This window comes from Anser brachyrhynchus, assembly GCF_964034855.1.
Source record: "Anser brachyrhynchus genome assembly, chromosome: 24".
NCBI lineage: Eukaryota > Metazoa > Chordata > Aves > Anseriformes > Anatidae > Anser > Anser brachyrhynchus.
In genome coordinates this window covers 655,643-668,473 of record NC_137717.1, presented here as the reverse complement: position 1 = coordinate 668,473, position 12,831 = coordinate 655,643, and the positions used below count along the sequence as shown (strand labels likewise).

Here is a 12,831-nt window from a genome sequence, read left to right as displayed (position 1 = left end):
TTTCCTCAGCTCTCTTTGAATCAACCGAGCAGTAGTTGTCAAATTGCACCTCTGTTGTGTTAGGTGGTTAGATGTAAAGGTCTTTATTGATTTCAGTTGTACAAAAGTGCATAAAACAAGCCATTAGTTGAAAATGGTTCAAGCTGTTAATACCCACTTAATTTAAAACGCCCTTTTCCCCAGGACCTCCTAAATGCGGTCTCTTTCCCCAGCCTGACAGCAAGACTACTCTCTCTCTCTCCCCTGCATATGGCCACGCTAAGTCTATTCGCTTATCCCCTTTGGAGACGCTGCGTTCCTGCACTAGTGATTTTGGTTAATGCTGCCAGTGCTTCTGGAGAGGAACAGGCAACGGGGGCTGAGTGTGACTTAAACCTCTCAAGCAGCTCAGTTATTTCACCGTCACCAACTGCCCAGCACAACCACCGCTCTGAGCCCAGCAGGGGGACGGAGCGCTTCAGCGGCAGTGCAGGGCTCAGCCCACCCCTGTCGGAGCGTGGTCACAGCCGTCTCTTGTTGCAGTGCAGCAGGTGCTACCGCTGCACCCTGCAGAAGCACTGAGATTAATTCCCCCCCCCACCCCACCCCCTTCCCCAGCTTCCCTGCAGGCTTGTACACGAAGTACTCTTGCACAGTAGCAGCTGCATTAACTACGGGGAGCCCCCCCAGGGTGCCTCACTGGAGGAAGGGGAGGATGGTGGTACAGAACCACTCCTCTGAGAACTGCAGGTGATCCCCTTCCACCCCCAGGAACACCAGCTTTCCTGCTTTGTCCATCTCCTGCAGCCCGAGGCGGTCCTGAAAAGAGAAGTGTGCTGAGAGCATCCCGAGGGCTGCTGCAGCCCGGTGACAGCTGGGGAGCCCACCCGAGAGCAGTGCTGCTGGTCACAGACCGCGGCTGCGGCACAAGGGGCTGGCGGGCTAGAATTGAGTGGGAACTGCAGAGCCCCCTCAGCCCCCAGCAGAACGTACCTCTGTGTACAGCGGGGTCTCCCTCAGTGGAACCGTCTCCTTGGCTTGGCCGCTTTTGTAATACCCAAACCACTGCCAGAGGAAACACAAGGGAACAGTTACCGAAGGGCTCCCGGAAGGCAGACGGACTTACTGACCGATTCCGGAGACGTGCTGCTGTGGGAGGCACAACAGCACGCCTCTGCGCTCAGCCTGCTCCTCAGAAAAGCTCTGCCACAGAAGGACAAACCACAACTGAGCAAGCAAGACCCAAAACACCGCCTGAAAGGAGCACCTGCCCTGCCTGCCTCACCTCAGAGATCGGAGGGTCAACCATCGTGTCGTTGAGAAATTTCACCATCACAAACTTTTTCAAAGCCATCAGGTTTTTCTTGTACGTCTCATTGATGCCCTGGGTGAAAGCAACACAGAAAGACCCCGGTCACGGAACGGCCACCGGGAGGGACGGCGGCTGGGAGACTGCCCGCTCCAACTCGCGCTGCACCAGCGAAGGAAGCCCCGGCCTGCACCAGCCTCGGAGGCAGGAAGGTGCTTTCCTGTGCTCTGCCTTCGCTGTGCTCGTGGCATTCAGCCTCCTCTCCAGGCTGTACAAAGGGGCCGGTCCTCTGCTGCCTTCCGGGGCAGGGAGAGGAGTCGCCAGGGGAAAGGTGACGGGAGGGCCAAGCACTTGGCGCATCCTTGACGGGGCACAGGGACACAGGAGCTGCTCTGGCGTGGCCAAGCCTCCATCACAAATCTACCAGGGCAAACACTTCGTACGCTCCTGGGGTGCAGGGCAAAAAATGCTCCCTTTGAACTCCAGCAAAGGTACTGCCATGGAGAACGCAAAGGAGCTCACTGCTGCTGCTGTCCTGCTGGGATTTATGCACCGGCCAGCTCCGTACCCTCTCCTGGTTTATGTCGGCCAGGAAGATGCTGTTCTTCCTGTAGTCCTCCTCCCTCAAAGGATCGTGCCAATACTCTGCTTGCACCAAACTGGAGAAGAGAAACCAGAGATCAGGCCAGAAACCCGCAGCTTCTCACGCCTCTGCAGCCTGACGAGTGTACTCACTGCTCTTGAACAGCTTGCGTGTAGGCGCCCAGATCCAGAGTCTTCCGGATCCAGTCACAGATATGGGAGCTCTCCCCAGGGCAGCGCGGAAAGCCGTACACGCCTGGGGGACGGAGCCATCATGTAACAACCCGGTGAGCCAAGCTGCAATCCCTTAATCCCTCCGGCTGGTAAAGAACCAGCCTCTTACGGAGGGGTGGCAGGAATTACCCGGGGATCAGGAGGCCGTTAATTCCCCAATCTCGTTAGGCAGCCCTCCTGCCCCGGGCACTAACCAACACAAAGGTAGTGGACAATCATCTTGAGCTGAGGTTATTGCTCTGGAGGATGGGGGCATGCAGGCGAGCAGAACGTTCTCCAGCTCGCCTCACGCGCTCTCTGGAGGTCTCAGGGTGGTTCCCTGCAATTCCCCCCCCCCCGACACTACAAAGAAATAGACCCAGGCCACGGAACTTCCTGGGGGAGACCATCTGAAACCTATTGCCAGCTGCCCTTAGCTGTACGCTCCCTAAATTACACTTCATAGCGCCTCTTCGGTCTACTGCAAAGAGCACCTCTCTTTCCTTGGGGCTTCAGCCTTTCACATGCCAATTTTAGAATACCCCGTGACCCAGAAGGTTTAGTGTCACAAAGGCTTCGCTGTGTACTCAGACGCTTCTTCTCCAGAAACAACTCATCCCAGGTGCTTCCAAGGTACGTAAGAGCTCTCCTGAGAAGTCTTCTACTTACACACGTCCCTTCTCAGTGCCAGTCAAGCCAGAAGGTAGCGACTGAGCCAAAGCAGGCCACCGTGTTTAGAGAACAAAGGGACAGCTTGATTCCGGAGAAGCCTGCTGTTTTTCAGGAAGAGGTCAAAAACCTCCCTCCTCCTGCCGACAAGAGCCCCCCGCCCTCCACCAGACAGGGTAAGAGGACGCTACCTTGGTGCTGCCCCCCAACGGAGATCAGATTGAACATGGGAGGAGAAGGACACCTCTGGGCCACCGCCCTCCTGTGGAGAAAGGAGGAGGAGCTGAGTTAGCGCCGCGAGCACCCCGGCCACGAACGCTGCTCAGCTTGCTGCAGCGTGGGCTCAGGCACCCGGGTGATGTTTGCCTAGAGAATCGCGCCGTGCTGGGAGAGGAGACTGGGGTCTCCTTCTGGAGTCTCGCCTCATTTGGAGTGCTCCCACCTTTAGGAAGGGATTTGTCTGTTTACATCTGCTTCGTACTTCAGGAGAATTTAAAATCAAAATCAACCCCCCAAAAAAATCACTGGAAGCGGAACAGAAATGTCAACTTACAGGAACTGCCCCCCTTGGGAGAAGCCGATTGCGTTGTAGCCTCCTTTCAGGTGCGGGTCCTTGGCGAGCTGGCTGCACACCTCTCTCACTTGGTCGTTCGCGTTCATGAAGAAGCTGTTCTCCACGTCCTGACAGCCAGATTAGGAAGCACAACTGGTACCTTTACCATGGCTTACATTATTTTCATTTCTGCAAACTGAGCACTAAAAGCTCCACTTGTGAAAGAGACCTTAACCTTCATGAGATGACGGAAACGAAATTCAGGCTCTGAGGATTCCCATCAGCGCAACTTTCTTCCTACTCTGCCTGCCAAACTGCCTCAGAGAACAGTGCCGCTTCCCCAGCCTTCTTCCCAATTTCAGTTCCTTCAGATTTTGTATGTGTTTTATACACGTATGTACAAATCAACCTCCACCTGCCCTTTCCAGGTCCCAGAAAATAACATACGTTGCTCGTTATTCTGACAATTTGAAGAAATTTCGTAGGGGTACGCAGAACGGACAAGAACACAAAGGCGCAGGAGCAGCCTGTGTCTGTTGCACTGAAGCCGTACAGCGAGCGCGTCCTCTGGAATCAGAAGGGACAGCGGGATGAGGCTTTAACCGGGACAGCGGGGCGTCCCCCCGCGTCCCGTACTGCCTGGGACGGTCCCGATCAGCGCCCAGCAGTGGCTGCGCACATTGACCCAGTTCAGACGAGGGGGTTGTTTTTCCCCACCTCTTTCCTACAGGTGTTACCTCGATGCTGTTGGCTCCTGCCCGTCCGGCCGGTTACCTCTGAGGTAACCAATTACCGGAGGTAACCAATTACCAGCAATTACCGGGGGTAACCAGCTACCGACAACTACCGGGGGCGCCCCGCGGCACCCCGGGCCGCGTTAACGCCTGCGCCCAGCCCCCCCCCCCCCCCCCCCCCCCCCCCCCCCGCGGCCGCCGCTACCTGCAGGGGCGAGGCGCCGAGGCGCAGGGCCAGCACGTAGGTGCCGGGCAGGCGGCGCTGCAGCACGGCGCGGATGTAGCCCATGCTGCGCGGGTTGCAGCAGCTGTCTCCTGCAAGGCAACGGCGCAGCGTCACGGCCCGGCACGGCCCGGCGGCCCCCGGCGGCCCCCCGCGAGTCGCCCCGCTGCCGCCCCGCGCCCAGCCACCCACCCATGCCGTGCCACAGCACCACGGGCGGGGCCGCGCGGCCCAGGCCGGGGCCCAGGCCCAGCCACAGCAGCAGCGGCACCGCCGCGCGGAGCGTCGCCATCTTGAATGGTCACGTGACACGCGCGCCGCGCCGGTCACGCGGCGGCGGGCGGGAGCCGAGCAGGAGGGGGCGTGGCCCGCCGCGGTGGGCGGGGCTTTGGAGAACGGGGCGTGGTTAGAGTGAGTGGGCGGGGCCTGAGTGGATCGGGGGCGTGGCCTGTGTTGGTGGGCGGGGCCAGCGGCGGCAGCACGTGGCAGCCCCCCCGCCCCGCCCCGCCCCGCCCGGGGGCGCGGAGCCCGGAGCGCCGGGAGCATGGAGCGGGCGGCGGGCAGCGCAGAGGCCCCGCACGAGGCCGCCCCCCTGCTCCCCCGGCCGCCGGCCCCCAGCTCCGGTACGGCCGGTGCCCCGGCAGCCCCCGGGGGGAAGGGGCCGGTGGGGGGTGCGGGGCCCGGGGGCGCCGCGGGGCTCGGGGCTGCCCCGGACCCCCGGACCCCCTCCTGAGGCCGCCTCCCCGCAGGGCCGTGCTCGGCTCGCTGCGCCCTGGCCCTGCTGGCTCACGGCGCCCTGCTCGTGGCGTACGCGCTGCGGGCCGCCCTCAGCATCGCCATCATCGCCATCACCGGCGGCAGCCCCCCAAGCGGCAACCACAGCGCTCCCGGCCCGCGGCTGCCTCAGGTGGGAGCAGGGGCGGACAGGGATCACCCGTAACCCAGTGCTGCATCCCGGCCGTGCTTCTTAGGGCAGGCTCGGAAGCAGCTGAGGAAAGCCTCAAGGATGGGGGGGGTGAGGAGCGGAGCGCTCAGTTCGTTGTCCTTAGGGCCGCGTTTCCTGCTTGCTTCTCCCTTCCTGGCGCAGTCTGAGCCAGGAAATGAGAGCCCTGGCTGACTCTGCTCCCCGTCCCCACCAGGCCCCCGTGTACAACTGGAGCGCTGAGACCCAAGGGATCGTCCTCAGCTCCTTCTTCTACGGCTATGGCCTCACGCAGGCGCTGGGCGGGTATGGTGCGGGGCTCTTCGGGGGGAAGCTGGTCCTGGGCAGCGGGCTCCTGCTCTCCTCCGCCCTCACCCTCCTTGTGCCGCGAGCTGCGGAGCTCGGCGTGGGCGTCCTCGTGGGGCTGCAGGCGCTGCTGGGCTTGGCTCAGGTCAGTCGCGGCTCTAGTCGGCCCTGGCTGCTGCTCCCTGCATCCCTTCCCTCCACGCTCCCCATTTTCTGTTGCAGGGGGTGATATTTCCAGCTCAGTACACGCTCTGGGCAAAATGGGCCCCTCCGCTGGAACGCAGCAGGCTCATGAATATCGCTGATGCTGGTAAGGCGTGAGGATGTTCCCAACTGCCGATTCAGTGAGCACAGGCCCTTCCCTCACCCCCTTCTTTCCAAGTCGGTCCTTGGTGGTTGGGTACCAAAGTCCCTTTAAAACAACTTTTTCGGTGTCTGATCCCTAGGATGCACTTTTGGAACTTTCTCTGCTCTTCTCGTGGCTGGAATCATCTGCCAGAGCCTGGGCTGGCCTCTTGTGTTCTACATCTTTGGTGAGCAGTGACCCACCGTGTCCCTCTTCCAGCCCCGCAGCAGAGCATTTGCTGGCAGAGCTCCCAGCGGTTCCCACCCAGAGCCCTGCAGGACCAGCTCCTCCCTTTGACCTCCCACACAACTCCGGGCTCCCCTCTCACCTTCTAGGCCAGGATGATGAAGCCCTTTTTGCTGGGGTACTGTAAGGGAACGTGCTGACCCTGTCATGCCATTGAGCCAGCCCCTTCCACCACGAGCAGTGGGTTTGGGGGAGTTTGTCCCTTTCCATCCTTTGCACTCCGTTTCACTAACACCAGCCTCCCCCCGCCGGCGCTCAGCTCTGCTGCATCGTACCCACTGAGAGCCCCACTTTCTGCAGGTGGTGTGGGCTGCGCCTGGTGCCTCTGCTGGTTCCTCCTCGTGTATGAGGACCCCGCGAGTCACCCGTGGATCAGCGCTGGGGAGCGGGAGTACATCATGTCGTCACTGGCTCACCAGGTACACGCAAACCCTTTGGGAACGCTGCGGACACTGGTAAGGGGACTGCTGTGGTTCTGCTGGGCTTCTTACACAGCAGCCAGAGCTGGTCCCGGCCTTAGCAGCAGGTGGAGAGGCTGAGAGAGCCTGGGCAGCCCTCTAGGGGATGGGAGAAGGAGAAGCCCTGACTGATGGCTGTCCTTCCAGGGCAGCTCTCATGGCTGCTCCCTCCCGCTTGGGGCCATGGCCAAGTCGCTGCCTGTTTGGGCGATTGCCATTGCCTGCTTCTGCACAGACTGGTTGTTCTACATGCTGCTCACCTCCATGCCCACGTTCATGAGCAACGTCCTCCACTTCGACCTCAGAGAGGTGAGTGCTGCCCTGAGGCTGGTCTCTGCAGCAGCGATGGGGCTTGGTTGCTCTCTAGGCTGGGAATACAGAGTTTCCTCAGGGATGTTTCTTCCTGAGGACCAGTGGCTCTGGGACCAGCGGTGCTGCAGCCTCCGAGCCCCTGGCTGCGTCACTTGGTGCCATGGAAGTGAGAGTGCCTCGTTCCCTGCTCTGCAGAACGGGCTCCTTTCCTCCCTGCCCTACATTGGGAACGGGCTGGGGCACATCCTGGCTGGGCTGCTGGCTGATTTCCTCCTGGCCCGGCGAGTGCTCGGAACAGCAGCTGTCAGGAAGCTCTTCTCAGCGCTGGGTGAGAACAGGCTTTCATCTGCTGTGCAGCCTTCCCAACACGCCCGTGTGGCACATAATAAGACACGTTCCCTTCTCTCAAGGGATGCTGCTCCCCTCCATCTTCCTGGTGGTTGTGCCTTACATCGGCAGCAGTTCCACGGCTGCTGTGGTACTTCTAACGCTGGCGTTGACGATAATCAGCATGACAGGGGCAGGCATCGACATTAACCACATCGATATAGCCCCCAGGTAAACGGGTCTGTCCTTTGTCCCCTCCCTGGCTTTGTGTTCTTCCTGTTCCCAGTCCCCCAAAGCTTCTGCAACTCCTCCTCGCTTCCCTCATCTCCTGCAGCTAGTCACTTTGTAAGCTAGGGAGTAAAATAAAGGCTTTAAATTCCCCCAGTCTTGCAAGGAAGACGCTAGTGTTGCTCAGCGTGACAGGCACTGTTCATGCAGATGAGTTTAAAGATGTTTCTTCTGGCTGAGGATCTCTGGCCTTGTTCACTGCAGGGAAGGGGCTGGCAGCACCTGCTCCTCTCTTCAGACAGTTTATACTCTGCCCTGCTCAGGAAATCTTTGCTTCCTCCCTCCAGATACGCAGGCTTCCTGCTAGGAGTCACAAATACCTTTGGCATAATCGCAGGAATTATTGCACCTACTGCAGTGGGACTTCTCGTCAGCCAGGTAATTTGGGGCCACAAACCACAAGCATATTCCTGGAAGAAAGCACAGCTTTGCTCTCAGAAACAGATTGCTTTCTTTGCACTGAATCAGATTTTAGTCCCAGCCAGCCCCCTCACAACACACGCGTGCCACGTAGCACCCTGCAAACCAGAGCCCCCGTTCTGGGGATGCGGGGATGAGTCAGGAAGGTGGAAGAGCCCCACATGGCCCCATCTGGGTGTGCTTAGAGATGGAGAGGGGTGAGGGAGAGGGGCAAGGGAAGAGCTCTGCGCCAAGCAGGAACGCTTCCTAAATTCAGCCCAGCACACGTTGTTTCCAAAGCTGCCAAGGCAGGAAGCGTATCTCCAGTGAGTGGGTCTGGTGTATGCCTTGAGCAGCTGTTGGTATCGGTGGCAAGGAGGGGACGGAGCTGAGCTTGGTGCCGGTGGTCTGGGTGGCAGCAGTCGGGTGATCGCTACGGGGAGGTAACGGGGGGATGACGGCATCGTGGCCTGTTTGGACTCCCCCAGGATCTCCAGGAGGGCTGGAGGAACGCCTTCTTCGTGGCCGCAGCCCTCAACGTTTTTGGCCTCATCTTCTACGTGGCCTTTGGCAGCGGGACCGTCCAGGGCTGGGCTCGCGAGGAGCCCGCTGCGCCGTGAGAGCTGCCCGCGGCGGGGCTGCGGGGGAGCAGAGCTGGTGTGGGGCGGACGAGAGGGATCGGGGGGCGGCGGGGGCACGGGACGGGGTTGTCGGTGCTTTGTCACGGCCTCCGCACGGCCACACAACAAGTCTTCTCCACAACGAGACCGGCTGCTTGTGTGTGGGTGCCCTGTTGGGGGGGGGTGGTGCCCGGTGCCCCGTCCTGACGAGCCGGCGGCCCCGCGGGGCAGGGGGCTGCTGGGGGGGGGGGCACAAAGCGCCCCCGGAACCCGGCGGGACCCCCCCGGGACCCTGCCCCCCCCCCCCCCGGGGCGCGTCCCCGCGCCGCCGCCTCACGAAATGGCCGCGGGGGCGCGCGGTTGCCAGGCAACGTGCCCGGGGGGCGGGGCAGGGCCGGCCTCCGGCCGCCAGGGGGCGCTGCCGCCCCATAAGGCCCCGCGGCGGGGCGGGGCCCGCCTCTTCCCCGCCTCCGCCATGGCGGTGAGTAGCGGCCGCCGCGGGCAGGGCAGGGCCGGCAGCCTTCATCCGTCGCCATCCGCCCTCGGCGGGGCCCGTCCGCGCCGCCGCCCGCGCGGGAGGGAGCGGAGGGGGCCGGGGGGAGCTCGCGGGGAGGGAAGGGCCGGCGGGGCGCCCTGCGGGGCCGGCCGCCATGGCTAGGCCGCGGCGCCGGGGGCGGTGTCGGTGAGCGGCCGGCCGAGCCGTGCCGGGGCGCGGGGCGAGCCTCGGGCCGCCCCCCGGTGCCCGGCCTCAGCCCCGCGCCGTTTCTCCGCAGCAAGACCAGGGTGAGAAGGAGAACCCCATGCGCGAGCTGCGCATCCGCAAGCTGTGCCTCAACATCTGCGTCGGGGAGAGCGGCGACCGCCTCACCCGCGCCGCCAAGGTGCTGGAGCAGCTCACGGGGCAGACCCCCGTCTTCTCCAAGGGTGAGCGCTGCGGGGCCCGGGGGTGCTGCCCTGGCGGGGAGGTGATGCTGCGGCCCCCCAGGGCAGAGCCGGCGAGGGCAGCGCTGCCCCTCGGCGCTCCGAGGCCTGCTGGGGCGAGCAGGGGGCCTGTGGAGCTGGTGGCTGCTTCTGTCAGGCCGGGTGTGGCTGCAGCTCTGCTCTCGTCACAGAGAACCTGCCGTTGTCGCGGTTCTTCTTGCTTCTAAGCAATTTCCCGTGTCTCTGTAAGCAAGCTCTGAGTCCCCAGGTGGATGTTCTCTGAGTAGCCTCTAAGTGTCGTTCTTGCTGCCCGCAGCACGATACACTGTGAGATCCTTTGGCATCAGGAGAAACGAGAAGATTGCCGTTCATTGCACGGTTCGTGGGGCCAAAGCAGAGGAGATTTTGGAGAAGGGGTTAAAGGTGAGACTTGGTCCGGGTCTTTGACTTGTGAAAGAACAAAACTTAAACTGTTATCAGCTGAAAAGAGGCTTTGAAATGCTGTAGCTAATCTGGTTACGGGTCAGTCATGGATGTAAGGGTTGGGGTGGCATCTCTGATACCCAGGCTGCTGCCTTTGTACTGTTTCTCTGCTTGGCCGTTGTCCCTTCCTTATTTAAGAGTTAGTTGGCGTGGTTGCTGTTATCTTTGGAGACTCTGTTATTTGCTGCTGTGCTTCCTGAGCAGGCTGTGGGATAAAAATTTTGGGGATAAAAGTTTTGGGGCTCAAGGCTTAACAGCATGTAGGCAAGTTGTGGGTCTGGTAGCAGTTAGAACGTGCAGGACTTGTGTCTGCAGTTGATAACGAAACGCTGACCGATAACACGTGTTTCAGGTGCGAGAATATGAGTTGAGAAAAAACAACTTCTCAGACACTGGGAATTTTGGCTTTGGAATACAGGAGCACATCGATTTGGGGATCAAATACGATCCCAGTATTGGTATCTACGGCTTGGACTTCTATGTGGTGCGTATTCCCCCACTCCGTTGTATTCACTGGGTTTGTGTGAAAGCTGTCGAAGGAACCTAGGCTGAAAGTTGGCTCTTGTTAACGCTGCTGGAAGATGGAAAGATGTCAACAAAATCCATGCCTGAACGGGCTCACGGGGCTGCCGTAAGCCCCCTGATACGTGGTGTCTCAGAAAGTGTCTTCAGAGAGAAATACTTTTGCTGTCACTGGTATTCCTGTGATAACACCGAGGAAAAACTGCTAGGAAGTTAGAGGGGAAAAAGCAGCAGTGTGGGGGACTGCGGGAACGGAGGCTGAAGGACGGGCTGCGTCCCTGCGCTGCTGGCGAGCTGCGGCTCTCCACGAGGTGGTGGTGGGCAGACAGCGGTGGTGGCGGGCACGTTTAGCTCTCCTCCTGCTCTGCCCCGCAGCACTGCGGAACAGGGGGGAGCTGTTCTGTGCGCGTTAGCGCTGCTTCCAGTGTACCTTTTGTCGAGAGCTGAGGCCTCTGGGTGTGGAGCACTGCGTCTGCCACGCTCACGTTGGTTTCTCTGAGTCTGTGTGTGCAGAGTTGTCCAGCCCAGGAGCTGTCCCATCGGTTCAGCTGCCTGCTCCGAGTTACGTAGATTTCAGTTCACATTGAGGCTGGTGAAGATAATTCTTTTAAGTCCTGAACGTGACTCAGAGGGGAAGATGTCGCTGGTTTGGAAGTTCTGGACTTCCTTCCTAGAAATGTGCTCGTTTTAATGAAGTAAGTAAATGCCAGAATGAAACAGTGCTGCTGGTCTGCTCTCCTGGCAGGTGCTGGGCAGGCCTGGTTTCAGCATCGCTGACAAGAAGCGCAGAACCGGCAACATCGGAGCCAAGCACAGAATCGGGAAGGAAGAAGCCATGCGCTGGTTTCAGCAGAAGGTAAGGCCCAGCCTCGTGGCTGTCATCCCAGGAGATCTGAGCAAGTGTCAGCAAAATGCGTCCTCCTGTGGGAGGAGTGGAACAAGTCCCTGGGCAGGGGGAGACGTTGGTCTCTGCTTAACGCACCGGTGTGGATTTCCCCGGCGCAGCAGAAGCTCCATTCGGGCACGAGCGCTGTTGGTGCCCCTCGGTGTGGTAACTGGGGCAGCTGCTCACGCAGGCTGGCTGTAAGTGCCGGCTCCGGCGTACAGCTCCCCTGCGGTTACCGGAGGGGTGACTGTGCCCGGCTCACCGGTGACGAGGCAGGGCTCGCTGTGCTTACGCAGCACGCTCCTGGCTCAGCCGCCAGGCTTGGTGGATGGAGCAATCCAAACAAAACCCGTGCGTGGGTTTGGCTGCCCGTAGCTCTCCCTGACGCAGACAGGATCAGGAGTGGGAAATGCCAAAAGGTTGAGATTCGTGGAAATGGGCCTCTGGTGGTTTTTTTTTTGTTTTGTTTTGTTTTGTTTTGTTTTTTAAGAGGTGGAAAGGGTGAGCAGGCTGTCTGGTAGCTCTTTATCAGCCACTCTGCTCCGACCTACACTGGTCCTGCCCTGCAGAGGGGGAACCCCAGCCTGCTCCTGCTGAGCGGCTTTTTCCCCTCCTCACGCTTGGTTCTGCGAGCTGCCAGAGCTCGCCTTCAGGGGCCAGATAGGAGCTGTAAAAGGGATGAGTTAATTCTGGTCAGATCCGCCTCTGAAGGGTGGGGCTTCTTGTTTGGCTGGCCCGGTGAGTGGAGTTCGGTGCTTTTGTGAACAAAGACCCCCTGGGAGGTTCACAGTGTGGCAGTTAGCTCAGCGGGGAGAGCTGGTGTTGAATGTCGTGGCTGGCTGGCTTGGGATGAGGGTGGTGACGCAATTTTTTCCCCGGGGTGCTGTACCTCTACCTGGCTCACTTGGCTCTTTCTCCTTTTCTCACAGTACGATGGCATCATCCTTCCTGGCAAATGAACAGCTCCTGTTACCAAAAAGCAAATAAAGTTTTATAACTCCCAAAGTTCTGTTGTGCGCTTTGTGGGGCTCTTCCTGACCTGGGAAGCTGCTGGGACTTGCACTGAAAAGGCAGCAGGAAGGCAGGGACTGCCATGACAGGGACTGCGGTGCCGTGTGCTCGAAGAGAGTTCCCGAGGAGTGATTGTCGGGCTTACACTGGATGTAGTCTCTGCTTCTGTGCTGCCCAAGAGCACGAGCAATACAGAGAAATCTTCCTAGAAAGGTAAAAGGGGGGACAATCAACAACAAAAAAATACATCCAGTTTTTGAATGTTCCCAAATCCCAGTTTGAAGCTCTGGTCTGAAGCTCGGCAGTGACCTCAGCTCCTCCAGTGCATGGGGTAACAAGTCTGCTGCGGGCCAGAAATAGCTGTTGCTGCTGTCTCGTGTCTGGGTGCTGTTTGTTATGCTTGGCCATAAAGATCGGGTTTCCTGGAACTGAGTAATCCGCTCCTATTTAGCACTGGGCAAAGAGGAAGGGGGGCGCTGTGTGTTCTTCCAGCCGTTTACAGACTTCAACAAAACCGTGGAG

General features: G+C 59.9%; 3 protein-coding genes and 1 long non-coding RNA gene across 4 annotated transcripts; 2 read left to right on the top strand and 2 right to left on the bottom strand.

The window, feature by feature from the left end:
* Positions 1–59: 59 nt before the first annotated feature.
* On the bottom strand, positions 60–4,612 carry PPT1 (palmitoyl-protein thioesterase 1). The gene is made up of 9 exons (XM_080566998.1): positions 4,455–4,612; positions 4,245–4,354; positions 3,306–3,433; positions 2,944–3,014; positions 2,024–2,126; positions 1,857–1,947; positions 1,265–1,363; positions 973–1,044; positions 60–798 (listed from the first exon to the last, which is right to left on the bottom strand). The coding sequence occupies exons 1-9, from the start codon at positions 4,552–4,554 to the stop codon at positions 676–678; spliced, it is 897 nt and encodes a 298-aa protein (XP_080423124.1). The 5' UTR covers positions 4,555–4,612; the 3' UTR covers positions 60–675.
* LOC308182419 lies at positions 1,528–1,853 on the bottom strand. The gene is made up of 2 exons (XR_013941816.1): positions 1,811–1,853; positions 1,528–1,708 (listed from the first exon to the last, which is right to left on the bottom strand). It is a non-coding gene; the product is annotated as an uncharacterized lncRNA (long non-coding RNA).
* Positions 4,613–4,743: 131 nt separating the features above from the next.
* LOC308182416 (sodium-dependent phosphate transport protein 3-like) lies at positions 4,744–7,180 on the top strand. Its single transcript, XM_080566999.1, has 8 exons — positions 4,744–4,885; positions 5,012–5,169; positions 5,402–5,635; positions 5,713–5,800; positions 5,937–6,023; positions 6,383–6,501; positions 6,776–6,849; positions 7,048–7,180. The coding sequence occupies exons 1-7, from the start codon at positions 4,807–4,809 to the stop codon at positions 6,818–6,820; spliced, it is 810 nt and encodes a 269-aa protein (XP_080423125.1). The 5' UTR covers positions 4,744–4,806; the 3' UTR covers positions 6,821–6,849; positions 7,048–7,180.
* A 1,631-nt stretch (positions 7,181–8,811) lies between these two features.
* Positions 8,812–12,303, top strand: RPL11 (ribosomal protein L11). The gene is made up of 6 exons (XM_080567000.1): positions 8,812–8,967; positions 9,260–9,410; positions 9,724–9,830; positions 10,243–10,374; positions 11,158–11,268; positions 12,228–12,303. The coding sequence occupies exons 1-6, from the start codon at positions 8,827–8,829 to the stop codon at positions 12,255–12,257; spliced, it is 672 nt and encodes a 223-aa protein (XP_080423126.1). The 5' UTR covers positions 8,812–8,826; the 3' UTR covers positions 12,258–12,303.
* Positions 12,304–12,831: the final 528 nt, after the last annotated feature.